The sequence below is a fragment of the Triticum aestivum genome, chromosome 7D (genome assembly GCF_018294505.1).
Source record: "Triticum aestivum cultivar Chinese Spring chromosome 7D, IWGSC CS RefSeq v2.1, whole genome shotgun sequence".
NCBI lineage: Eukaryota > Viridiplantae > Streptophyta > Magnoliopsida > Poales > Poaceae > Triticum > Triticum aestivum.
Genome location: NC_057814.1, coordinates 419,665,151 through 419,690,131, shown reverse-complemented (window position 1 = coordinate 419,690,131; position 24,981 = coordinate 419,665,151). Strand labels below are relative to the sequence as shown.

Genomic DNA, 24,981 nt, shown 5'->3' with positions numbered 1-24,981 from the left:
ACAAAAATGACAAAGTTGACATCAGTGTGATAATGGGCGAATCTAAAGCCTAAGTTATGTTATATAATATTCAGTGTTGAATTTGCCATTTTTGTTTTTCGAGTTGTGTTTTGATTTTTGACTTGGATTTTTGTGACAACCTACATTGATTTTGTGTCAATGTGCTAATTTTTTTTAGAATTTTTGAACATTCTAAAAACATAATGTGAGTTCGGTGCACCGGTAGCACCACAAGCTCCGGTGCACCAGATATTCCCCCCCTTTATAGTAGCCTTTGGAGATGAAGCAACAACATAATTAGTCGTAAGAGCTTGTATCCCCATTGACTTGTTTGACATCTTGAATGCTCAATGAAACTAGTTTGGCATCTTGAATGCTCTTCTTATGCACTAGTTTGTGCCTTTCCCACCACAAATACTAGGATGTAATGACAATCATCTCTAATATTCTAGAACTCCATAATAGATAAATCCTCATCTGGCATATGTAACAAAAATTCCAAAATAGCCTCACCAGCACGATCAACTTCGCAAGTGCCACTGATTTTTTTTTGCGCCGCTAAGTATTGGGGGTTGGTTAGGAACAATCATTTTTTAGATGAGCAAATATAATGCTCTAAATGGTACTTTGTTGTACCCTTTCTCTGAATTTTAAGAGATCAATTAGAGGTGCTCTTATACATCATCTATTGGAGATTATAGTACATCATTTGTTTGGAGGTACTCTAACCCTGTGGCATTTCATCATATTGAAGCACTTCAGGGAGAAAACAGAACTCACCCAACCTGCCGACCGTAACCCGAGCAGGCGAGCTGCGCCCAGTTCACGCGCCGCACCGGCGGCCGGCCGACGTCGCGTCCCCCTCCGTCCACCCTGCGCCCCGTTCCGCCCACCGTAGCGCTCCCGCCCTCCGCGGCGCTTCCCTTGCCTCCGCCGCCTCCCCGACCTCCGCCGAGCTCCCTCGCCGCGCATACCTAGGTTCTGCTCGGCGACCGACGGCGGCGCCCCGGCTCGGCGCAGGGAGAAACGGTGAGTCATTCCGGCTGTTGCGTCTCTCTCGACTTCCCTGCTTCCCGCTTTCGGTTTTAATAGGTTCAGCCTCAAGGATTCAATTCTCCTTTATTGATCGATTCCAGATGGCCGCGAAACTTGAACAATCTTCTCCTGCCCGACAACCAAAGCCTACCATGTCACCATCTTTACCTCCCAAGCTGTCAATGTTCGGGGCAAAAGCTGGATTCGTCATACCAAAAAATAAGATACCAGGCTCAATGATTATCCGCAAGGTTGAAGCACCAACTGTCCCCAAGGAAGAGAACCCTAAACCTCTCAAAAGAAACACAAAGTGGGGGCCTGATCTTACCTCCGATCCTGCCGTCAGGAAAGCCAAAGCTCTTGCTTACCAGGTACAGTAACCGTTTTGAGCTCAAGTATCATCTAGTGCTCTCCGTCCATGTATGTACTTAGTTGGACTTATAGCACATTCTCAGAGTACCTTTTTGTTTGTATGACATTTGCTAAATTATATCTATACTATTAGCAATGCGGAAAGGATAACATTGAATTTTTAACAATGGGAAACAGGACTTTGCATCAGTATAATCCTCTGATATTGCAATGCAGACAACTGGAACACTTCTTTACTGTTAAGCATGCAAGAGTTTGTGCAACTATGTTTCTGTGTATCTTTAGCAAACTCAGGCAGCTGTCATGCTCATAGTTGCATTTCTACATTCAGTCATTAACAGTAGAACCCTGCATTGTGCATTCTTCTTCTTGGGCATGCTAAGACGTGTTGTCAATAGTTCCAGATGCATTCAGTCATAAGGATCTACCCCTTGCAATCATGTATTCTTAAAACACCTGTTTCTCTTCATAGCCTGCGAGCCAGTATGTTATTTGCATTTAGATATGTTCAACGATGTGGATACGTTTATTTAATTACTTTAGCAACCATAGAACCAGCTTGACACCTTGTGTCATTTTGTATGACTAGAAAGTCTTGTAAAACATCTTATTGAGTTGCTTGTAATTCCACATTTCTGTCCAAGCAAGGCCCAAGTATGATTACGGTAGTTCCTCTTCCTCTGGCCAGACAGAAAAGAGCATTTTCTTGTGATTCTTTCATGTAGGAAGCTTCAATTGCCAGGTGTCATTAATTCATTATAGTGCATGAGCAGACTAGAGTGGAGCAGATTACAAAGGAGCTGACATCTGGAGCTCTAGTGATAGGAGGAAACGAAGGCTCATTGATTACGGTGAAGGGTTCAAGTTCTGATGGTGTTGACAATCCAAAAGAGAATGAGGTATTCGTTGAGTGACCACCGTGCTTTCGCCCCCTTTCTATTGTTCACAACGTTTGGATCTAGTTTAGTATGTATTTTCGTAACTGGTAACCCCAAGTGCATGCTTTATAGAGGAAATGAGTTGTACAATCAAATTATGCTCTCATTTGATATGCTTTTGGAGGCATGTTGGTTGGTGGTTATGGTTATGCCGAAACAATTATATGCTCTCGTTTGATAACTTCTTTCATTTTTGTTTCGCGGCAGGGGAAGATTAAACTCTTGGAGCTTGAAAAACGAGAAATTATTGGTAAGAGAAGTTGTTCTCTTACTCTGTCTTTCACTTCATATTTTTCTGAATAAAGAACTACTGCTGTGTCAGTGCATCCTGTCTCTGATGGAAGGTTGCTTCCTCAAGGGGGCATACCATGTTCAATATTGCTTAAGCATATTAATTATGCAGGGACTGAATGCCTCTGTAGTAGACTGTTAGTCATGCTTTGTTGTATTATGTCTTAAAGAAGTGTGTTATTAACTTGACTGTGTATTCATTGTAGGAGAAATACTCCAACTAAATCCAGCATACAAGGCTCCTGATGATTACAAGCCATTACTTAAGGAGACAAAAATCCCTCTGCCTGTATGTAAATGCACTGCTGTTTAATGCTTATTGATCAGTTTCAGTTTGCACTTGTACCAGTAGTTGTTTCACTTGTTTGTAGTGGTGTCCATCTTCTATTCATATCTGAAGGTTCTCATGTCAGCTTTTTAGTGCCATCTGCTAGTATAATGTATCACGGTTAACGAATACCTTTTTAAATAAAATCTAAATCTGGGTAGATAACAAATTTGGTTTGCTTTCTCTCTATATAAATGTGTTGCATTTACCTTTTGCTGTTGTTGGCTATTGTAGACAGAAGCACATCCAGGACAAAACATCATTGGAATTCTTATAGGACCTGAGAGAAATACCCAGAAGCGACTACAGGAGGTATTAATGAGTCATTCTTGGAAACCTACATTTTAATTGGTTGAAACATTCACGAGAATACTATTGTTTCTTAGAATGTACCGTTACATCATTTATCATATGCCAGGAAACTGGAGCTAAAATACGAGTTTACGGGACTAAGAAAGGCAGTGGTGAAAAGGTAAACTTGTTTTCTTGATTCCTTTAACTTATAATAACATTTTTGTTCTCCATGTAAGTGAGAGCAGTATGTCATACCCTCGTACTGTACATTGATGGACAAACTATTATGACTTGTTTCAAACTTCTTAAATGTGTTGTTTGTGCTCTGGTATAGCTTTGTATTTGGTGCTGTTCCGTATACATCTTTAATGCAAAGTATTCAGTTGGACATGCAATCCCTTGAGCGTAGATTTAGTAAACTGTATTGAGTTGAAACAAAACAAAAATGCTGGGCCTTTGTTAATCTTTTGCTCTTGATCTTTGTTGTATCGCCTAATCGAAAATGTTAATTAGGATCATTTCCACAGCAGACCTTTAGACATACTTTCTGTTTAAGCTTACTTTTAGGGACTGTGATAACTATGATGCTCAAGTGCTAAACACATCTTTTCCTTGATTATTTACTCTTTATTAGCAAGTAATCCTGATAGCGATTTCAGCACAACTACGTCAACTGAACACCTCAATTTGTTATTCATGCTCAGGCTGAGGTTCGCCAGCCAGATATACATGAAGCGCAAGCTGCTTATGAGGACATATACATACATGTGTCAGCTGACTCTTATGACAAAGTTGATGCTGCAGTTGCATTGATTGAGATGCTTCTTACTCCTGTCTCAGTAAGTTCAGAAGCTTGGTCTTATATTTGTAGTTGTAATATGCTGTCAATTGACCACCAAATCATTTTAACATTGTCAGGTAAATTCAACAGATACTCCAGAAACTGCTATTGTTTCTTCGGCAGTTACCTCTAGTGGTGTAAACCCAGCTGATATGCAACAGGGGCAGAGCACCACTTCTCAGCCTGGCTTATTTCAGTACCAATCACATAGTGCTCATTGGCTTTCCATTTCTCAAACCAGTGCTCCAGCAATTCCTTCCTCAGGGCCTACACCGAGCTCATTATCCAACAATTCTTTGCAGCTGCAACCTCCTGTTGGTTCTTTCAGCATGCCACCATATACAGGACAACCTCCTCACATGAATTTTATGCCAAGAAACACACCACCTTTTCCTGGATTTCAGCCATCAATGCCGAACAATCAACAACCTTCACAGCAGTTCCAAGCCAACCCCTCCATTGGACCACCTTTTGGCCAACCACCTGGAAATGCTTACAACCCACAACCATTGACATCTTCCGCAGCGCCACTGCCTGTTAGACCCCTTCAAACACCCCATGCGTCTGGAGGATGGCCAACTTTCTCCCCTGCTATGGCACAATCCCAGAGACCTTCACAAGGTGCACCAAGTTTTATGCCAATGAGACCTCCTATTTCTGTCTCGCCAGTTCCATCGGGACCTTCTCAGTCAAATATGTCCACCAGCTATGGAACTCAGAATCCGCCAAGAGCAAACTTCACTCCGTCAGCAACATTACATTCCAGGCCTCCTGGTGGCCCCCAGTCTTTTCCTTCAGTTTCATCTCATGGTCCTATGTCGGTGCAAGTACTATCATCTCCTGTTGGGGCGCCACCGCAGCAAACTTACCCGCCATTGATGCAAATGCGTCCTCCCATGTCAACACCTCCTCAAATGAGAGGCACACTTTCACCTTTCCCTCAAGCTGGACCAACACCTGGCAATGCACAAGTGGCACCTTCATCGCGCCCGCCTGCTGGTATGCACGGATTGTCTTTCTCAAGTTCAGCAAACACAGGCTACAATCAGACATCTATAGCTGCTTTCAGACCTCCACGTCCAGCCACAGGCGATTTTACCTTTAGGCCTCACGCGCCACCTTCGGCGGACCATCCAGCTTCAGCGGGCCAAATGGGAGCTCAGGCTAACTCTCCGTTTGGTTTACCTCAAGCACCGCAGTTCCGTCCTGCCAACCATAGCCCCATTTCCCCAGTTCAAGGTTTCCAAAGGCCTCCAGATGGAAGTCATATGGGTCAGGCTCGGATGCATGCTCCACCTCCACACTTCCACGGGACCTTCCCTGGGAATCCACCTGCTCATGAATCACCTAACGGGTTTCGACCATTTCCTCCAGCAAATCCATCAAACAGAATGCCGTTTCATTTCTTGCCACCACAGCAGAATCCATTTCCAAATGCAAACAGGCAAGGTGGCCCAAATCCGATATACGATCCTTTCGCGCCAACATCCGTGTCAGGGGGGAGCAAAGAAGGCGGCGGCTGACCCTGTCTACTGAGGATCTCATGGCATCTGTTGGCTCGAAAGGAGGAGACGTTGATGTCATCTCTGTCCTGGAATCGAAGCTGCGATGTGAAGGGAGTTGAGCCTTGAGCGGTCAAGGTGCTTAACTTGCACCATCGCTCTCCCTCTTTTTGTTTTGACAGAAGAACACCGTGTCGAAGGAGACATTTCTTGCATTTGCGGGTTGTACGTTCAAATCCTCCATTAAAGAAAGAAACAAAGATGCCTGTGCTGTTTTGCTCTTCGAGCAAGCCAAACTCATACCCGGATCACTTGCGTTTGTTTACAGCAATTTATGTACTGCTGCCTTGCTTCCAGTGCAGTCCTAAAATATTCTTGTGCCAGCATTGACATGTAACCGAATCTATAAGTGTCTACACAGTAGGAAACAAGAGATGATGAGATGAATTCCCCTCCCTTTTCTTCCTTCCCGAGTAGCTAAAAGCAGAATATCCTATCCACTAACCCCAAGTGGAAACCAAGCCTTCTGTGGTTCAGAAACGTGGAGTCCGGTTTTGATCGTCGTTTGTCAATTGTCATGACTTCTTTCTAAGTTAGTTAATCAACTTTTCTTTTGGTAAGTTTGTTTGCTTGGAGTTGGACATCACGTATAGTTCATGTATGCCGTGTTTCGATTACTAGTTTCATGTTATTTGAATCATCTAATTTGCTCGAACGTCACATGGTTCATGGATGGCGTTAGCGGTTCAAACATGCAGAGTCTCGTTCCAATCATCATTTATCAGATTTTCTGCTTTAATCATTGTTTGTAACAACTTTTTTTGGGTAAGTTAGTGTTTCATCTCATGGTTTGAAAGGATCAAGAGTTCGACTAGAGGGGATGGAGTGAGGGTGAATATGAGACTGAATTTTTTTAGTTTAATTTCTAAAGGCGAAGAGGATAAAGGACGTTCTCTAGATATGCAATCTACGGTGAGAACAACCTATATGATAAGCAAAGCAACAAATTAATTAGCAAGCCAACAAGCAAACAAAGCAAGTAAAGGGACGGGAACGGATAAACCACAAGTGAGTCCAAGACGCTCTTGGGGGAGTGCAGAGGTGTTGCCAAACCTCCGAAACACCAAGTTGTTGACCTTATTTTTTTTTGAGTTACTCACCGGATGAGTCTCAAATCACTCGGGGTTGGTCTTAAAGGTGACCACTGAACCTCTACAAACTTCCCGGAGCACACCATAAGCAAGGAAGCTTCCGGGCCTACTGCCACAAACTCCAAGAGTAACAAGTGTTTGGTTATAAAATCGAGCAGGAATCATGAATTGACATTGGGAAAATGTAGATCGAGCCTTCCTCTTTCAATCCTCAAATATATGGTGGGGTTTGAGCGGAGGGATTGAGAGTATTTAAGCTATCGGGGATTTGGAATGGTGGAGCAGCTCAAGACACTAGGTTTTTTTTTGGTTGGAGGTGGAAGGAGGAGCTTTTATACCCCGACCCCTCAAAGTGATTGTTGCCCCCTGGTGGCCTCGTGTGCATGAATGTTTTGCAAATGTCTCATCTGTTGGCAAGGCTTTCTATTGGAGAGGCACCACCGGTGAATTTCAAAATCAATGGGTGTCAATACAACATGAGCTACTATCTTGCTGATGACATATGTACTACATGGTCTACTTTTGTAAAGATAATATCAAACCCTCATGGTAGGAATAATATTCACTTTGCGAGGCGTCAAGAAACAAGTGGAGAGGATGTCGAGAGGCATTTGGGGTTCTACAAGCTTACTTTGCCATGTTCGTGGTCCTGCACGGTTCTTACATCAAAAGGATCATGACCGCGTGCGTGATTTTGCATAATATGATCATAGATAATGAGCGGGAACAACTGTCATATTTTTCCTATGAGAATGAGGAGAACAAAATTCATATACCACATGTTCAACTACAAAGTAATGAACAACGACTCTAGAAATTTCTTGAAATGCATCGACGGACCGAAAACCGCGTGGGTCATGAACAACGATGATCTAGTTGACCATTTGTGGTCGCTTCATGGTCAATAAACTTCTTCCTGTTATTTCTACTAGCAGTGACTTTTATGCTTGAATTCTTTAAATTTCGAATCAAAATTATAAATTGCGGATTTGAAATGATCATCAAGTGTGTATGTCTGATATAATTTTTTTTGAATTATTATGTCGATACTGTATAGATGCATCTCACATTTGTATGCTTGTTTAGTGAAAAATAGAAGAAAAAATAACAGATTTTGAGGAAGATGTTTACATTAACTGAGAAAAGACCTCTTACAACTTCCTCTAAATTACGTAAATTATATGAACACCCGGTAAAATTGCTTAAAGAAGAAGTGTTGGGAATGCTTAAAAAAAGAAGCGAAAGGGTGTACTAGTCTAGTAGCGTGGACAGCCGCAGCCGCAAGAGTGTTCTCGTCTCATCTGAGTCCGTTCCGCCGCCTCCGCCTCCGCCTCCGCCTCCGGCTGCTGGTCGCCGGGGAATTCGAGAATCGTATCCTCGTGCCCGCAAACCGTAGGTACCATTGCCCGCAGAGCAGGCCTTCCCTACTCCTCTAAGGCTGCATTACCTCTACGAAATGCCATGGCCTTCCTAGTCTCCTAGCTAGGGTTTGCTCTGCCTCCCGCCGTCGCCGATGTTCGAGGAGATGGCCGCCGATTCCAGCATGGGCATGGGGATGGGCTTCCACCAGGGGGCCTCCTCCTTGCACCACCACCACCATAACATGCTCTCCTTCCAATCCAATCCCGATTCCGCTCCCGCCCCCGCCCCCGCGCCCCCTGCCCCTCCCGTCTTCCTCCCCTCCCCCAACGCTCCCGTGCTCCAGGGGGCGCCGCCCAAGTACAAGTTCGTCACCGGCTCACCCTCCGACTGGACCCCCTATGAGCTCTCCATATTCCAGGAGGGCCTCGCCAGGTTCAACCCCAATCTCTCCTCATCGCTGTTTTGCTACCACGCGGGCACTGGTTGACTTAATAATGTGCTAATGGCAACACCAGGTATGCTCGTGAGCCCACCATTATGAAATACATCAAGATTGCTGCTATGCTGCCCACTAAGACCATCAGGGACGTCGCGTTGAGATGCCGGTGGACTGCTGTAAGTGTTCTTTCCCCTGTAACCACAGTAGTTGTGTACAAGCAGAGAGAACAGAGGGGCCCTTTCCTATTTTGTTGATGTGCTATTTCCATTCCAGGGAAAGGAGAGTAGGAGGAGGAAACCTGATGAATTCTATGCTGGGAAAAGGATAAGGGACTTGAAGGTAGTCTCGTATTTAATGATTGGTTCATTTGGATACTTACTCTGGTTGTTGTAGATTCGAACCTTTCGCAGATCCTTTAGCTTGTCTCAGCAGTATTAATCTTGTTTTTTCCGATAATGAAGTTCCCTGGACATCGCTGCAGGAGAAAATGATTGTTTCTACCTCACTAGCTAACTTTCAGATGGCACCTCCAAATAATTTAGTCCCCTTCTCGATGTCGATGCATCATCCAGGTCAGAATAGCCTGGCTGCAAATGAAGGTTGGTCCCAGATACTATTGATGTTTCAGTAATGGCCAAATGTTGTTTCCTCCCTTGAAATGTGTGCAAAGCTTTATCCAACATCTTTAAAATCCTATTTTGTGGATGAAGACTAATTTCTTGAGATTATGAGTTATGGTTAATTACATGGAGATAATTCCTTCCTTTTTTTTGTGGTCAAACCATAGATACCTGTATCACCTGGAATTTAATGCTTAGTGGCACTTCCAGTGAGCATATGGAAGCTGATGAGTTTAAAGAACTGTATGTAGTCTTAAGTTTGTGTACCCGGGTCTGCTAGTGTGATTTGCTGCATTACATAATAGCAATGTGATTATAATTCTTCCTAGATATGATGAATTGATGACTATTAAAGAATGTTTTCCTTGTGTGATTTCATGGACCTATTTCATTTTTGCTTACTTCTCCTAATAATTTTCATATGTTAATGTTCTCAAGCAGTCCTCGTTTTAGATAATGCAACTCAGCATCTTCTGGAGGAAAATAACCAGTTACTCAATCAGATCTCTGCAAATATTGAAACTTTCAAGGTTTGCATGATTTACCTTTTGTCTCTTATCACTGGGCATATTTTACCAAATGCGTATTGGGCAGTGGGCACTTTTTATTAGGGGCATCCACCCACAGATGGAACATGTAAATGAAAATTTACATTTTCATGCAGCACATATTAATTCAAAGCTACACATGAAAGCTTGAGCTGTGCTAATTGTGTCTGAAATTCCAAATTTCCTATAGCTGGGGGAGAACATGGATCTCTTTGTACGTACGAATAACAATATTCGAACAATTTTGAAAAGGTATGACATTGTTATCTGTTGCATTTTTCTTGTATTTCATTTATTTCCTGTATGCTACTTTAATTGCACACACATGACATATGCGTAGGATTTATATGTTTGAGTTTTTGTCATCTACTTTAATTCAGTTTGTTCGAGTCATTTCTTTATAAGAATGTGTAGGATCTTGCATGGCAGCTATCAGATCAAAGGAGCTGTAAATATGAACCGAGTGAGTGATGACACCACTTGTGTATGTTAATCTTTAGCTGAGGACATTCGTGTCATTTATTTTTGTCATCAGAGGAGTCCTCGTCTCATAATTAAAGTAGTGAGATGCAAGACAGAGCATGATTTGTACAGTTTATGCCAATATGCTATCTGTTCCTTGTTGAAGTTTGGTCACTTATATATAAATCTATGCTGTAGAATGGGTGAGACGCCTGGTGTCATGGGTCAGATGCGTCCCTTGCCAGAACCTGTAAATGAAGGCCAACTAAATTCACTTCTTCAACTGGATAGAGTGGTAAGTTCAAAACTTGTGGTCTGTAGGATTCATACATGATCTCACCAAGATTCGTGATAACACTGCATGTTAAAATGTGAAATATGTGAGTTAGTTATTGGCAGACTCTAACATAGCAGAAATGTAACATCTGTACCAACGTTTTGAATATATACATTAGTACTATGCATCTTCATAATTAATGATACGAAACCTGCCAACAAATAGGAAATGCTTCAAGAAAAAACTTTAATGCATTGGTCACTTCATAGTGTTGCTCCGGTGTCATGGTGCAGTATTTGATTATTTTTTGGTAATTGCGATAATATGATTTTGGTTTTGTTGTGTTCTCCTGAAGGTTGCCTCTTATGGCGATATACTACATAACACTTGTATGAAGGATGAAGCATGAAGTTAATGTAAGATAAATTGGGGGCGATGGGACATAACCATCCTGTTGCGAAAAAGATGACATGAGCTTTTGCCTGATCTGTACAAATGCCACGAAGAAGACCTACAATGTAGAATTAGATGTTATACTGACCAAGGCGGCATGGAATAAGTAATGATGCCTTCGAGGGATGTATTGTTTCCTTTTTTGGTGCGAACTAATTGCTTCGGCTGCTGGCTGTCGATCCTTGATTCTTGGGAAAGTGAAGGGAATGCAAAACGGGACGAGGTGAGGGTGTGGTTTATCATCCTTTTGTGTTGTTATGGGAGCTGACTTGATTCAGACGGCTGTAAATATCGGGTGTGGTCGCCGCATGAGACGTTTTACTTGTCTGATGATGATGCTCAAACAAGAACTACTGTTCTCATTGTACAACAATTGATTCTTAAGTTTGGCTTATTTGACTACTGTATTCCGGCCTGTGTTTGCGTTGCCGGGAACTGGGCAGAATGATTATATCAATAGTATGGGGGTGAAACTGTTGTATACTCCCTCCTTCCCGAAATTCTTGTTTTATATCTAGTCATGTTTTAGTGTTAGATACATCCACATCTAAAACAAATCTAAGACAAGAATCTTAGCATAGAGGTAATATTTGCTTGGATAGTTGTAGGGGTGAAACTGCTGTGTATTTTGGTTTGATATAGTTTTTTTTGAACGGATTTGGTTGGATGGTTGTAGGGGTGAAACTGTTGTGTATTTTGGTTTGATATAGTTTTTTCTTGAACGGATTTGGTTGGATGGTTGTAGGGGTGAAACTGTTGTGTATTTGTGTTGGATAGTGCTGGAACTGTATCCTGTTTTACGTCTATTTATGTTTTGTATTCGTAGCTAGGATAGAAGATTCAAATAATGGATTTGTTGAATTATGTCAGATTTAGACATTGCACAGTAATAATGGATATAAGAAAGATGATTAATACACTGCCGAAGCGAATATTAGCAATTCCACATCCTAACATGCAGATTCTGACTTCAAACTGATTGTGTTTGGATGTCAAATCCTTTACCGTCTGATCGTGTTGGTAATTAGGTTAACCACTTTCACCTTCAGTGCCATGCTCTTAACACGCTCTGATAGAGATGTGGTGATAATACTAACAATTACTCCCTCCGTCCGAAAAAACATGTCATCAAAATGGACAAAAAGAGGTGTATCTAGAACTAAAATACATCTAGATACATCCCCTTTTATTCATTTTGATGACAAGTATTTCCGGACGGAGGAGTATTAAGAAGCGAACAAACGATCTGACACAAAGGGGGTGTAGCTCATATGGTAGAGCGCTCGCTTCGCATGCGAGAGGCACGGGGTTCGATTCCCCGCACCTCCAACCTTTCTGATCTCCACTTATCTAGACGTGTTTAGCTTCAAATTATGCAATATTTTATAATATCCATGAGCTTTCTACTATTTTTAAACAGACCACCATCAAAAATTTGAATTCACAATGTGTTCAGCTCTCCTTCTCCAAGAAAGACGTGTTTAACTTTCAAATTATGCAATATTTTATAATACCCATGAGCTTTCTATTATTTTTAAATAGACCACCATCAAAAATTTGAATTCACAATGTGTTCAGCTCTCCTTCTCCAAGAAAGACGTGTTTAACTTTCAAATTATGCAATATTTTATAATACCCATGAGCTTTCTATTATTTTTAAACAGACCACCATCAAAAATTTGAATTCACAATGTGTTCAACTCTCCTTCTCCAAGAAAGACGTGTTAAACTTCAAATTATGCAATATTTTAAAATATCCATGAGCTTTCTATTATTTTTAAACAGACCACCATCAAAACTTTGAATTCACAATGTGTTCAACTCTCCTTTTCCAAGAAAGAAAGCTAGGGTTCGTGCCTCTCGCCGGCGCAGGTCCGCCTCGTCTCTGGTGGCCCTAGGGCCATGGAGGCGCGGTGGATCCTGGCAAGGGCCAGCGGGAGGGCTCCGTTTTTGGTCTTTTTTTTTTAATCTTGTTAGGGTTTTTGTTCTGCTCAGGAAGGCGAGACGGCGGCGGCTCCCTGAAGATGGAATAAAGGTCTCCCCGCCTAGCCCCCATTCCGGCGATGCATCTAGCATCGTTGGTGGACGTGTGGAGATGTGTCTCCGGCAGATCTATCTTTGGTGGATTTGCTCGGATCTCGTCGTTGTTCATCTATATTCGTGTGTCTTCGGTTTGGATCCTTCCGATCTACATTATTCTTCATCGGCGGCGGTTGCTGTTCTGGGGTGCTGATCCTATGGGGTCTTAGCACGACGACTTCTCGACTGTCTACTACAACAAGTTGTGCCCGACTCCGGCGATGGAAGGGCGATGACGGCGGCGCGCCTTCGGCTCACATCAATACTTGTAGTCATCTCTGATTGGTCTACGGATCTGGATGTAACTTTTATTTGTGTTCATTATACTGCTATATTGAAAATGAATAGATGGCAAGTTTTTCTGAAGAAAAAGTGTATTTTAGCATGACGACCCATTGTGGAAGGTGTAACGAGGTCGCGTAATTATTTTCTGTAACTTTTTTTTCAAGACAACAGTACACCACAAGTGAAGCCGTGAAGCTTCTCGATCCGGGAACCAGGAAGGGCGATCACGAGAGTGCGCTGACACGACAAGTGGTCCAGGCGTCCAGAGCCTTTTGTAACCTTGAAAACGATTTGCAGTCGGGATCAAACAAGATACGGGCTTGGCGTCTTCAGCCAAGACATGCGCCACATGATTTTGTCCCGGGAAAAAGACGGACAGTTACTGACATGCACACATGTCTTTGAGAATGGTTGCAGGACATGGACGGTGTAAAAGGACACGCTCACGAGTTCAACAGCGTCCGAGATAGCCAGATTGGTTGGTTGATCGCGTAAAGAAAATCACAGGGCCCCAGAGGTTCCAGGGAATGCTGGGCTGGTTACCGCTGGAAAGAAATTATTAGAGCATCTCTAGGCGCGTCCCCAACAGGCCTCCCAGGTCACTTTTTCGGCGCCGCGTCAAAAAAACGCCTCAGTCGCGGCCTCAGGACGCCTAAAATCGCCGGTTCGGCCCTTTTTTCCGTCCGGCGGTCACAGGCCGAACCCGGCGCACTGGGGGGCAATTGGGGGCTCCGGCGCAAGGGAAAAGCGCGGCTGGCCCACACTGTCAGGGGAAAAGTCAAGGTTTTCTTTCCCGACTCACCTCCCACCCCTTGCGCCCTCGGCCGCCACTAGCTATATCCCGGCGCCGCCCGCCGCCCTTCACCGCTAGATAGCCATTCCCCGCCGGAAAAATAGCAGAGCTTCGCCGCGGCAGCCCCTCCAACAGCAGCTGGACGTTTCCGGCCGCGGAGGGGCAGTTTAGCGGCGGGTACACGCCCACCGGGTGCAAGGTGTTCGACGATTTGCCTGCCTCGGCGATGGACTCGGATGACGAGGAAGCGCTCGCCGCGCTGCTGGAGGAGGAAGCCGAGGCCGACGTCCAGGAAGAAGAGCATTGTGTTGATAAGAAAAAATTGTGTTGATAATTGAACGCCGAGACACGGCGAACCACGCAAAATATGGGCCTATTCTCGTCCATATGGGCCCTTTATTCGCCGAAATGGGGCTGAATAGTGGGCCAATTTCGGCGCCTGGGGGCGACGACTCGGCGCAAAACCGCCCCCAGCGCCGATTGTATCGCCGGCTCGCCCCCAGGGGCCGTTTCAAGCTGATCTCATTGATCACTTGAGAGCATTTCATAACACTTGATTGTTGTGCTTTCATTTGGATTATTACCTCATTTTAGACCCTTTCGTGTGTTGGAATTTGAATAATTTAAATTGTAAACTTTAAATTTGTAATATTCATGAATTATGCGAACCTTATATATTAAGTTTGGATTTAATATGGGTGTAAATATCTAGTTGATAAGAGTATGTAAACAAAAAATAGAAGAATTGACAAATATTTTTTAGTATGTAACCCAGCCAATTTTCATGAACAAACTTTTTATTTAGTTGCATGATGAACTGCAACCGCAAATGATTATATGTTTTTTTGGATAAACCACATTTCATTTAGTTGATATATCAAGATGATACAATAGTTTTGAAAGAATGCACGACATCTGCATAGCACCATGCACATAGCCAACACGCCCAACACAACCGAAAATGAAAGATCGTCTTACAACAATAGTACAAAAGTCCAGACTAAGGTGGGGTAAATCCTATTCGGAGATTACACCATCATCCATGAAGGGAGAAAACTTTCCTAACTGTATGCTCCAGCCAGGTAGACACCATCATAAAAATGTCTCTATGCTCGAGACTCTGCAGGATACCTCAAGTACGGAGCCATTTGTTAAAAATCACATCATTCCTCATAAGTCACAAGATCCAACATAAGGCATCCGCCCCACAAGAATGAAGAAAATTGTTTGTCTATGCCCGCAATCAATTGCCTAAAATATTAAGTGCATTACATGGGGGGTAATAATTTGAAGCTTTTTTTCAGGGGGATGTAAATATTTGAAGCTACTTGAATCATGGTACATATACTGCACTAGCAAACTTATTAGACTAAAAAAAATAGGTGTTTAATAGACTCATCATGTTGACCAAAGACACATGTCTTAGAGCATCTACAGCTGGGCGCCTCAAACCCGCCTCATACGCCCGGGCGGGCCGCCCGGTCACTGTCCGGTCATGATTTTTCGGCCCAGTCGGGCTCCTTAAACGGGCCTCAAACGCCCGGCCTGACCGGCACCCCTCATTTCCAACCCAAATATGGGGCGGATATGGGGGCGCCCGGGCACGGCCGCCACGTTGGACCCGACAGCCCGACCCCACCGCAAATTGCATCAAATCCTTCCTCCTCCTCCCGCCGCCCTCCAACATTTCCTGCGCCCGGAGCCTCGCCGTCCTCCACCCTTGCTCCCAATCCTCACCACCGGTCCCGATCCACCGCCAGAGATGTCGTCCAGCCCGACCCAGACCAACGCGACAGAGATGTAGTCTGCCTCGTCCGTCGACGGGGTCCCTTCGTCGGCTACGAATTGCAAGGCGGAGAACGTCGCCCGGAAGTTGCGCCGACGCTGGCAGCGAGAAAGGGAGGCGATGATGGTGTCACAGGAAGGTTCAGACATGGTGGAGCAGCTGTCTCCTCCGTCGCGCCCAGATCCCTGCACCCTTCCATCTGATCGCCGACGGGGATTACGCCGTCCGACGCCGTTGGGACAAAGGAGGATTTGACGCCGTCTGGGCCATCCCGGAGAGCTTTTCGCCCATGCAGATGCCGGCGGTCGACGTATGTGACTCGCCGCAGCTCGTTCGGGCGCGGATGAGCACGGGCATCGGCAGTGCCCGAGCTGCCCTCGACATGTTCGACAGAATGACCGAACAAGAGTCGGAGCGTTTTCTTTGCTCCTGTCCGATCTGATTTTTGCATAGATCACTAGTTCATTTCGCACGTGATGAATGCTTGCGAACCATAATCATGTAGGGGGCGTTCTTGTCGAAGATGATCAATGACAATGAAGATCCGACTGAAATGGAGTATGAATTGAAGGCCACCACCGCATTTGAAGTTGGGACAACATCCGATCCCAATCCGAGCAAGAAGAAGAAGAAGAAGAAGAAGAAGAAGAAGAAGACCAAGACGCCGAAGGCAAGAGGTCCGACATTCTCAAGATTTGAGGACATCTTGTTATCAAAGCTTGGTTGGCCAAAACTATGGATCCAATATGCAGCACCGAGCAAAAGAGGAACACGTATTGGGTGAAGATTTGGAAGAAGTATCACGAACAAAAGGAGTATGTGGAGCCGCATCCTATCATGGCCACCCGCAATGTGGCATCTCTCCAACATCGTTGGGGGATCATTCAAGGGGAAGTGAACAAGTACGTCGGCTACTGCTCACAAGTGACCAAACACCCTCAAAGTGGGATGGGAGTGGCAACTCACGTAAACTCAATTGCTCATCTTGTTGTCATTTGCATATGCTTCCTGTGTTTGCATTCTCGTGCTCATACATATGTTGTTTGCTAGATGGCGGCGACGGCCACTTTGTATCACGAGGTGGAGAAGAAGCCCTTTGCTTTTAGCCATTGTTGGATCACCTTGAATGGCAAGCCGAAGTGGAACCAAGTTGTGGCTGTTGGTGTCAAAATCGGCAGATCTCGGGTAGGGGGTCCCAAGTTGTGTGTCTGAGGATCGATGGTAACAAGGGACAATAGGGACACGATGTTTACCCAGGTTAGGGCCCTCTTAAAGGAGGTAAAACCCTATGTCCTGCTTGATTTTATTCGGAGTGTGTATAAGGATTACAAGAGTTGATCTACCTCGAGATCGTAATGGCTAAATCCTAGCTGTCTAGCCTATGATTATTCTGATAGACTCTACGGACTAAACCCTCCGGTTTATATACACACCAGAGGGGCCTAGGGTTGTACAGAGTCGGTTTGCAGAGGAAGGAAATAGTACATCTGAACACCAAGCTTGCCGTCCACGCATATAGGAGTCCTATCCTGACACGGGGGATAGTCTTCTGCCTTATCTTCACGGCCCATCAGTCCGGACCATATCGGATAGACCGGACACCCGAGGACCCCCTAATCCAGGACTCCCACAGTAGCCCCTGGACCAGTCTTCGATGACGATGTGTTCGGCACACGAATTATCTTCGGTATTGCAAGGCGGGTTCCTTCTCTTGAATGTTTTAAGTTAGCTTCCTGCATAAAGGAACTGAGTCCGGCTCTGCATAATCAATACAACCCTTAGCCACGAAGGCAAGACGTCAAAATAGGAACAATGTCTTTTACTGGCAACTTTTTCGGCGAAGCGTCACACTTGACTCTTTAACATTTCGAACCGTTTTCACGCCTCCCATTTCGCGTTTCGAGGTCTAGCCTCCACTGGCACGTCTCATCAAAACAGAGATCATGCCCGCCCATTACAGGATTCTCATCAATATGGTTTGGGTAACCCAACCGCGCCTTACGCACGATCTTGTTGGGAACATGCGAGGTTTATGGCTCGAGAGGGGGACGTTTGGTATTTTCACCGTCTATAAGAGGATAAGATCCCTCCTTTTTTCCCACGCCTTCCTCTTGCTCCCGTCTTCCAACCTCCAAGCTCTAGCGCCCACAACTTCAATATTTCCCACCGCTGCCACCTCCCCAGCAATAGCCGGGTCTGGTTCCAAGGGCAAGTAGGAGGCCTCCTCCGTCATCAAAAAGATGTCAAGGATCTCCGGAGCGCAGGCTATCTGTCTGCGGATATCGCGCATAGGATCCCTGACAAAGATCAGGTTATTCCTACTCCGGAGCCTGGTGAGAGGGTCGTGTTCATCCCCCATTTCCTCCGGGGGCTAGGGTTTCCCCTCCACTCCTTCGTCCGGGGTCTTATGTTCCACTACGGGTTAGATTTCCATGATCTGGCCCCATTCCTTCCTCCACATATCGGCATTTATCGTCGTGTGTGAGGCTCTTCTCCGCATCCCCCCACACTTCGGCATGTGGCTTAAGGTCTTCAATCTGAAGCCGAAGGTGGTCGACGGACAACATGCAGACTGTGGCGGAGCTATGGTAAGCAAGCTCCCCAACGCCGTCTGGTCCAAAGGGACATTCGTAGAGACAGTCAAGGTGTGGCAGCAGGAGTGGTTCTACATCACCGAACCCCGTGACGCCAACTGGGCGGCCACGCCTGACTTCAGATCCGGACCCCCACAAGACTCACCTCATGGACCGCCAAGGGCCTTGATTGGGGGTCCCAACCAGAGGTGAAGATGCTACAGAAAAGCATCTCCAACATGCTAGGTGCAAACACCGGTCTCACAAACGTGATTCAAGTGATGCTCTTCCGCCGCATCCTTCCCTGACAGCTCCGGGCCTCCCCCATGTGGGAGTTCAATCCAGAGGAGCCACGGACCTTGAAGTGCTTCTTCGGCACCACGCACGAAGATATATGGAAGCAGCTCTTCAAGGCCGAGAAAAATTGGCCGAAGAACACCGAAGACATTGGACTCGACATCGAGAACCCAGCCTCGGCGGTAAGCATAATCTTTCCGAAGACCTATCCGGTCAATACTTCCTATACAACAAAGGTTATATTGCCTGCTTTCCGTACAGGGCTGGATGGCAAAGGCGGAGCGGATCAACTGTCTGGCACCGCTGCCTGAGAACCCGGCCACACCCCAGCTAACGGAGATGCTGGTCCCGGTGCCCTACCAGGCACCGGAGAAGAAGACCAAGAAGAAGAAAGGCAAGGAGGCCAAGGGCGACCCCTGCCACAAAGGTCCTTCGGACACAGTGTCAGGAGAGACCTAAGCCCTCTCTTCCCACGAGGGAGACGAGGAAGAAGAGGAGGAGGAGGTGGAGAGCAACTCCCCCATAAGGGGAGGAAGAAGAAGAGGGCGGACTCCAAAGACCCGGAGGGGGAGGCACCCAAGAGAGGGAAGGTGACCCTCCCGGACAGTTCGGACTCAGAGTCAGAACTAATCCCCAAGAAACCTCCCAGGGTGAAGCCCCGGGCCGAATCGTAAGTATTCAGTAACTTACTATTTATCTTCGGTCTTCCTATTTCCATTATATAAGTTATTTGGTTATTTGCCTTTCAGCCCTCCCCGCGAGCTCCCGCAAACTCCATTATTAGAGGGGAATTCTCTGCCGCCCTAAACGGCAGAGAGTGACACGCCGCCACGAGCCCCCTCGCCTATCGCCATGGAGGACACCGAAGTGTTGTCCCGACGTACCTTTCCTGGCCGAGAGGGGGTGAACGAAGCCATCGAGAGAGCGCCCGAGGTTAATACCTTGGTCGCTGAAGACCTATGGGAGGCGGCCCCTATGGCAACCGACGGTGGGGACCCCCAACAATCCGGGCCCCAGCCGAACACCATTCCGGAGACCAGCATGGCTCCGGGATCGGATAAGCAGCTCCCTTCGAAAGAGGGGGGTGGAGCATCAGCTCCATCGGCAGCCTCCACTAATCCGGAGGCGCCCAAACTCTGGAGGAAGCACTGTAAAGTGCTTCCATGGTGGAGGAGCACCGCACCCTAATGGGTGCGGTTATGGAGAAGGTTCAGTCCGCTAAAAATAGACTGAATGAAGCCTTCTCCAACCTACTGAAAGGCTTTGAGGTATGCGATGTAATGTTCTAAAAACCTTTCATATAGAAGAGTAATCCTGTATACAGACAGTAGCCCCTAAGACTCTGTCTGGTATAGAAGAAACCGGACAGAGGATCCACATAGTATCCGGGAGAGTAACATACTGTGCTGATATTGTAACAGGCCTCCATGTTGGTGGCAACCGCCCATGCCGCAGAGGTTTTCGAACTCAATCGGAAGCTTCAGGTGGCAGATGAGGAACTCGGCCGCATTAATAAGCGGTTCGACGAGACGCAAGGTATGCGTATGATGTAAAAAAATTGTATATCAGAAGTGATATGTATATTTAGAGGTTAACTCATGGAATGCTTTGATTATGATCATGGTTGGCGCAGCCGAGGACGATACCCTCAAAGGTGCCCTCGCCCAGGCCAAGAAAGAGGCGGAGGCGAATAAGGCAGCCGTTGACAAAGCGGCTGCAGAACTGAAGACTGAGCAAGCTGTCCGTCGCCAACATGAAGCTCGGGTGGCCGAAGTCGAGCAGGAGCTGAAGGATGCCATCAGCAAATGCGAAACCTTGGAGGAGAAGACTTCGGCCTAGTCGTCCGAGCTTGCCAAGGCTCTCCATGATGCCAAAGAGGCGCGGATCGAGTCCCGGAGTGCTCGCGAAGTGATCCATCAGGCGAGGCAGATAGCGGCTGGTAAGGCCTTTCTTTTGCAGAGTATCTTTGGAGGTCAGAGGTATGCTTTGCTCACCGGAGTGTGGAGTTCTTGATGCGGAGCATCCCAAGGCCATCCCCATGGACCTACCTACATCTCCCACGACACCACTTAAACCTATGACAAGAGCTCGTGCGAGAGCCATCTAGAACGAGGTTAACTCTCTCCTTGTTGAACTTCCCTTTGACCCACTTGAGACATGGCTACTACCTCAAACAGAGATGTTTTGTGTGCTTAGGTACCAAGGAGAAGTTACGGTGCAAGATGAACATCAAGCACATGGAGGCAATCTGCCAAGCCTAGGAGGACCGGAACAACTGGCCAACTACCGCACCACAACTGGTCCACCTTCTGTGATCGAGCGGTGCAAGGCTGGAACTGCACCGGACATACCGGTAACGGCCAAAAGACCGGTACTACCGTCCCGACAACCAGTACAACCGCTGGCCCCTTCGACGTTCACCTCCAGAAGCCAACGCCTGACCTCTCAGCGGTACTACCGCCACTTGTGTCCGGTACTTCCGCCCTGCCTGAGCTCCCAGCGGCACAACCACCCCCATGACCGGTACTACCGGCCTGCCTGTGCGCAGTGAAAGGGTCAACGACCCGTGTAACCCCCAACTTACCCCTTGGACTATAAGTACTCATCCCCTAGCTCCGAATTAGGGTTAGCAAAGGATTAACTCATGTTTGTGTGAGAGCTTTGCTCATCCACTTGGTTACCTTCTCCTCGGAGATCACGCCTCGTCGGAGAAGATCCTTCCAAGCGGATTCAAGACCCCCTCTTGGGCGGCCCCATCAAGACCTCCTCACGGAGAAGAACCGGTTACCCTTTGTATCGTCCTTTGTTGATCGTGGATCTTGTATCTCCTCTCGTGTTTCGAGGATCTAGCACATGTGTAATCGAATCTTGTTGGTTTGAGTGATTCTCTCGTGTTTTCCCTCATGTTCTTCGTGTTCTTAGTTGGGATCCGCTCCTTTCGTGAAAGATCGGCCATCTAGGGTTCCACCCTACATCATCTTGGTATCATGAGCCACGTTGATCACGATTTCGGAGCCTCCCCGTTGTGTTTTCTAGCCTAGTTTTGTTGTGTTCTTCCCCAATTTTGAAAATCCCCACCAAAAATAGCCCCAATTTTTTTTGTGATTTGTTGGTGTGATGAAGTTTTGTTGGATTTGATCCATGGATTTGCTTGGTTTCGAGTGGATCTAGCATCTCATCAAGTTTCCCCACTTTCCATCCATGAAATCCCTCCAATTTTCACCTCGAAATCATCCATTTCCGCCACATTTTCGTCCCGACACCAGCGGTACTTCCGTCCACTCCAAGCGGTACTACTGCTGAGCTCCAGGAGCGGTACAACCGCCCTCCCAAGCGGTACTTCCGCGCCTCCCAGGTTCAGCCTCGACTGATTGACAGTTTTGACCATAACTTCAACATCCGGAGTCCGATTTTCGCGTTCTTTAGCTCGTTGAGTAGCTATTAACACCCCCATCCACATAGATAGGTTCCAACACAATTTGACACCTTGAAACTTTTGACATTTTGGCATCTTTTCCTAGGCCCTCCACCATATCCTCCGCATACCTCCACCGCTTTCCGCAAACAATCTCACTTCCGCATTGCCAACTTCGATACCACCATTTTGACTTTGGTTTTGGCTCTTTGAGTTGTGGTTCATCGTTTCCTAGGGTGTTTCAGCTAACGAGGAATGGTTCAACATCGACATCACCACCGCTCATCTTTGCAAAGGACTCGTCATCAACGGTAACCTCATCTGGGTATCGTGATATCATCATACTTTCTTGCAATTGCATTGATAACCCCATAGCCTTACTTTTGCGTCACTTACCCATCTAGACTAGCCTTTGAGTATTGCCGGCAACGTTACTTGTGCACATTAGTGATCATAGCCCCATTGCATACTTACCATATCATCTTGGTGCATACCTTGGTATCATCTCTTGTGACACAAAGTTGTAAACGCATATACTCAATTGCTATCTTGGTTCGTGAAACATTGCATGAGAAAAGAGCGCAAACAACAAAGAGCCCAACAAGCTTTTAAGCAAAAGGGAAAGATAAGCAAAGAGCTTATAAGCAAGAACCATAGCATTATACAACATTAAGATTGTCATACTCGATCATCTTGAATCATAGCATAGAAACATCATACATATAGCATACTTGGGATAGAAGTCGTTGCATTTTTGCCTAGTAGGTTGTGCACAAGTTCGTATCCGCCTATTGTGCAATTGTGCTAGCGTCTCTCTAGTGTTGTGCAACAAGAGCATCTTTGTGGGTTCCACATTTTGGCTCACCCTTGGTTGCACGACCCCACTTATCTATTTGCGTGTGTGTTTCCGTGTACCTTATCTTGCTATTGGTCTACTTGTTGCATTTGAAAATTTGTGAATCTTTTCCAACATTATTGAAGCTCACTAACAATTGCATCAAATTTTGTGCCACCATCCTAACCAAGCTCCACCATAATCTTTTAATTGTGTAGGTGTGAGAAACCGACAAGAATTGGTACTAATTGTGCTATTTCCTTGTTACACATTGGAGTGATCTTTGATCCATCTTCAACATCGGTCAAGGTACATTTGGTATAGGTTCTTCTCTTTCTCCCACTCACATATCTTTGTTTGGAATGATGGATAGGCCAAGTACTTCTACCAACCCACTTTTCTTGGAGCAAGACGATGACATGTCATCCTACGTCACAAAGAGCCACCTCTTTGGTGCACAACGAGCTTTGCATGAAGAGCAACAAGCAATGAGCGACCGCATTGACAACCTCGCCACCGACTTGCGACTCTCCGAGCAACATACAAGAGACTACTTCGACCACAAGCTCGACGAACACAAGCACGAGAATGACGCAAGAATGGAAGAGATTCATGCCTTGTTGGTCAACCGCTCTTCTACCACTTCGTCCTACTCAAGAAGGAGCCGCTCAAGTCGACACTCCGATGACACCATCTCCGGCTCAAGTACCCCGGCATCGAACACTCTTCGTCGTGCCGCGCGTCAAGATCGTCAAGCAAACCGCAATCCTCTACACGACACCGACTCTCAAGAGCATCGACAACGTCAAACCCAAGCTGCATTCGCGCAAGCACAAAAACGGCAACGCCAACGACAACAAGAACAAGAGGAGCGTGTGCGACAACATCAAGATGCCCAAGACGCCGAGGCACAACGTCAAGAACAACAACTACGTGAAGCTCAAGCACTTGAAGCGCAACGTGCCCTTCGAGATTTGAGTCAAGCCATAGCCAACCGAGGCCGACAAGCTCGTGAACATCAAGAAGCGCTTCGTGATGAAGTTCAAGAGAGGATTTACCAATCACGTGTGCATCGTCAAGCTCCTCGTCAAGATCGACAAGCACCTCCTCAAGCTCGACAAGAACATCAAGTTCAACAAGAGCATGAAGACATGGGAAACCCTCCTAGACAAGAGCAACATGAGGTTGACAACCCTCCTCGCCAAGAGCAACATGAGATTGTCAATCATCAACGACATGGGCGTCATCATCCCCGACCCCAACACAATGAAGAGCAACGATACGACAAGCTAAAGTTCACCATGCCCAAGTTCACCAGAAGCAATGATCCCGAAGAGTACATATCATGGGCATTGAAGGTTGACAAAATCTTCCGCTTGCACAACTACGAAGAAGAGAAGAAGATCGCGATGGCATCCCTTGAATTCCAAGACTACATCCTCATTTGGTGGGAACAAGTCATTGAGCGCCGAGAGGTCAAAGGTGAACCACCCATCACTACGTGGGCGCAAATGAAGGATGTCATGAGAGCACGTTTCGTGCCTAACTACTACAACCGCGACCTCTTCAAGAAACTCCAACTACTCAAGCAAGGAACCAAGAGCGTTGAAGAGTACTACAAGGAAATGGAGATTGCCATGATAAGAGCCAATGTCACGGAAGATGACGAGCAAACTATGGCACGTTTCTTGAATGGACTCAATCATCCTATCAAGAAGATCGCCGACTTCCAACCATACTCGAACCTCATCGAGCTAGTGCACCAAGCCACCAAAGCAGAACGACAAGTGCAAGATGATTTCAAATATGCCAAGTTCTCATCCAAGCCCTATGGCTTCTCCAACTCTCAAGCGTCAACGACTCCAACACCTTCTACCTCAACCAAGCCATCTACAAGCAACGGCGACAAGTCAAGTTACAAGAAAACTTTGACAACCTCAAGTTGTCTTCCTACTACAAGCAACCTCAAGCCGAGAGCTTCATCATCATCTACCCCAACCGATGA

At 46.1% G+C, this 24,981-nt stretch overlaps 2 protein-coding genes and 1 non-coding gene across 5 annotated transcripts; all 3 read left to right on the top strand.

The window, feature by feature from the left end:
* Nucleotides 1-728: 728 nt before the first annotated feature.
* Nucleotides 729-6,321, top strand: LOC123169693 (extensin). The gene is made up of 9 exons (XM_044587566.1): nucleotides 729-1,029; nucleotides 1,137-1,406; nucleotides 2,181-2,306; nucleotides 2,553-2,595; nucleotides 2,843-2,925; nucleotides 3,199-3,276; nucleotides 3,383-3,436; nucleotides 3,963-4,097; nucleotides 4,177-6,321. Exons 2-9 carry the CDS (start codon nucleotides 1,137-1,139, stop codon nucleotides 5,620-5,622), a joined length of 2,235 nt encoding a protein of 744 aa, XP_044443501.1. The 5' UTR covers nucleotides 729-1,029; the 3' UTR covers nucleotides 5,623-6,321.
* A 1,665-nt stretch (nucleotides 6,322-7,986) lies between these two features.
* On the top strand, nucleotides 7,987-11,323 carry LOC123169694 (uncharacterized). Of its 3 annotated transcripts, none has more exons than XR_006484922.1 (8): nucleotides 7,987-8,546; nucleotides 8,630-8,729; nucleotides 8,827-8,892; nucleotides 9,035-9,152; nucleotides 9,615-9,703; nucleotides 9,912-10,184; nucleotides 10,382-10,478; nucleotides 10,816-11,323. XR_006484922.1 is itself a non-coding variant. In XM_044587568.1 (8 exons), exons 1-8 carry the CDS (start codon nucleotides 8,266-8,268, stop codon nucleotides 10,867-10,869), a joined length of 855 nt encoding a protein of 284 aa, XP_044443503.1. In that variant the 5' UTR covers nucleotides 7,993-8,265; the 3' UTR covers nucleotides 10,870-11,323. The 3 variants fall into 3 exon arrangements, 2 of the variants coding, with proteins under 2 accessions (XP_044443503.1, XP_044443502.1); XM_044587568.1 differs by having other exon boundaries at nucleotides 7,993-8,546; nucleotides 9,627-9,703; nucleotides 9,912-9,973; XM_044587567.1 differs by having other exon boundaries at nucleotides 7,996-8,546; nucleotides 9,912-9,973.
* Nucleotides 11,324-12,169: 846 nt separating this feature from the next.
* Nucleotides 12,170-12,242, top strand: TRNAA-CGC (transfer RNA alanine (anticodon CGC)). The gene has a single exon. It is a non-coding gene; the product is annotated as a tRNA-Ala (tRNA).
* Nucleotides 12,243-24,981: the final 12,739 nt, after the last annotated feature.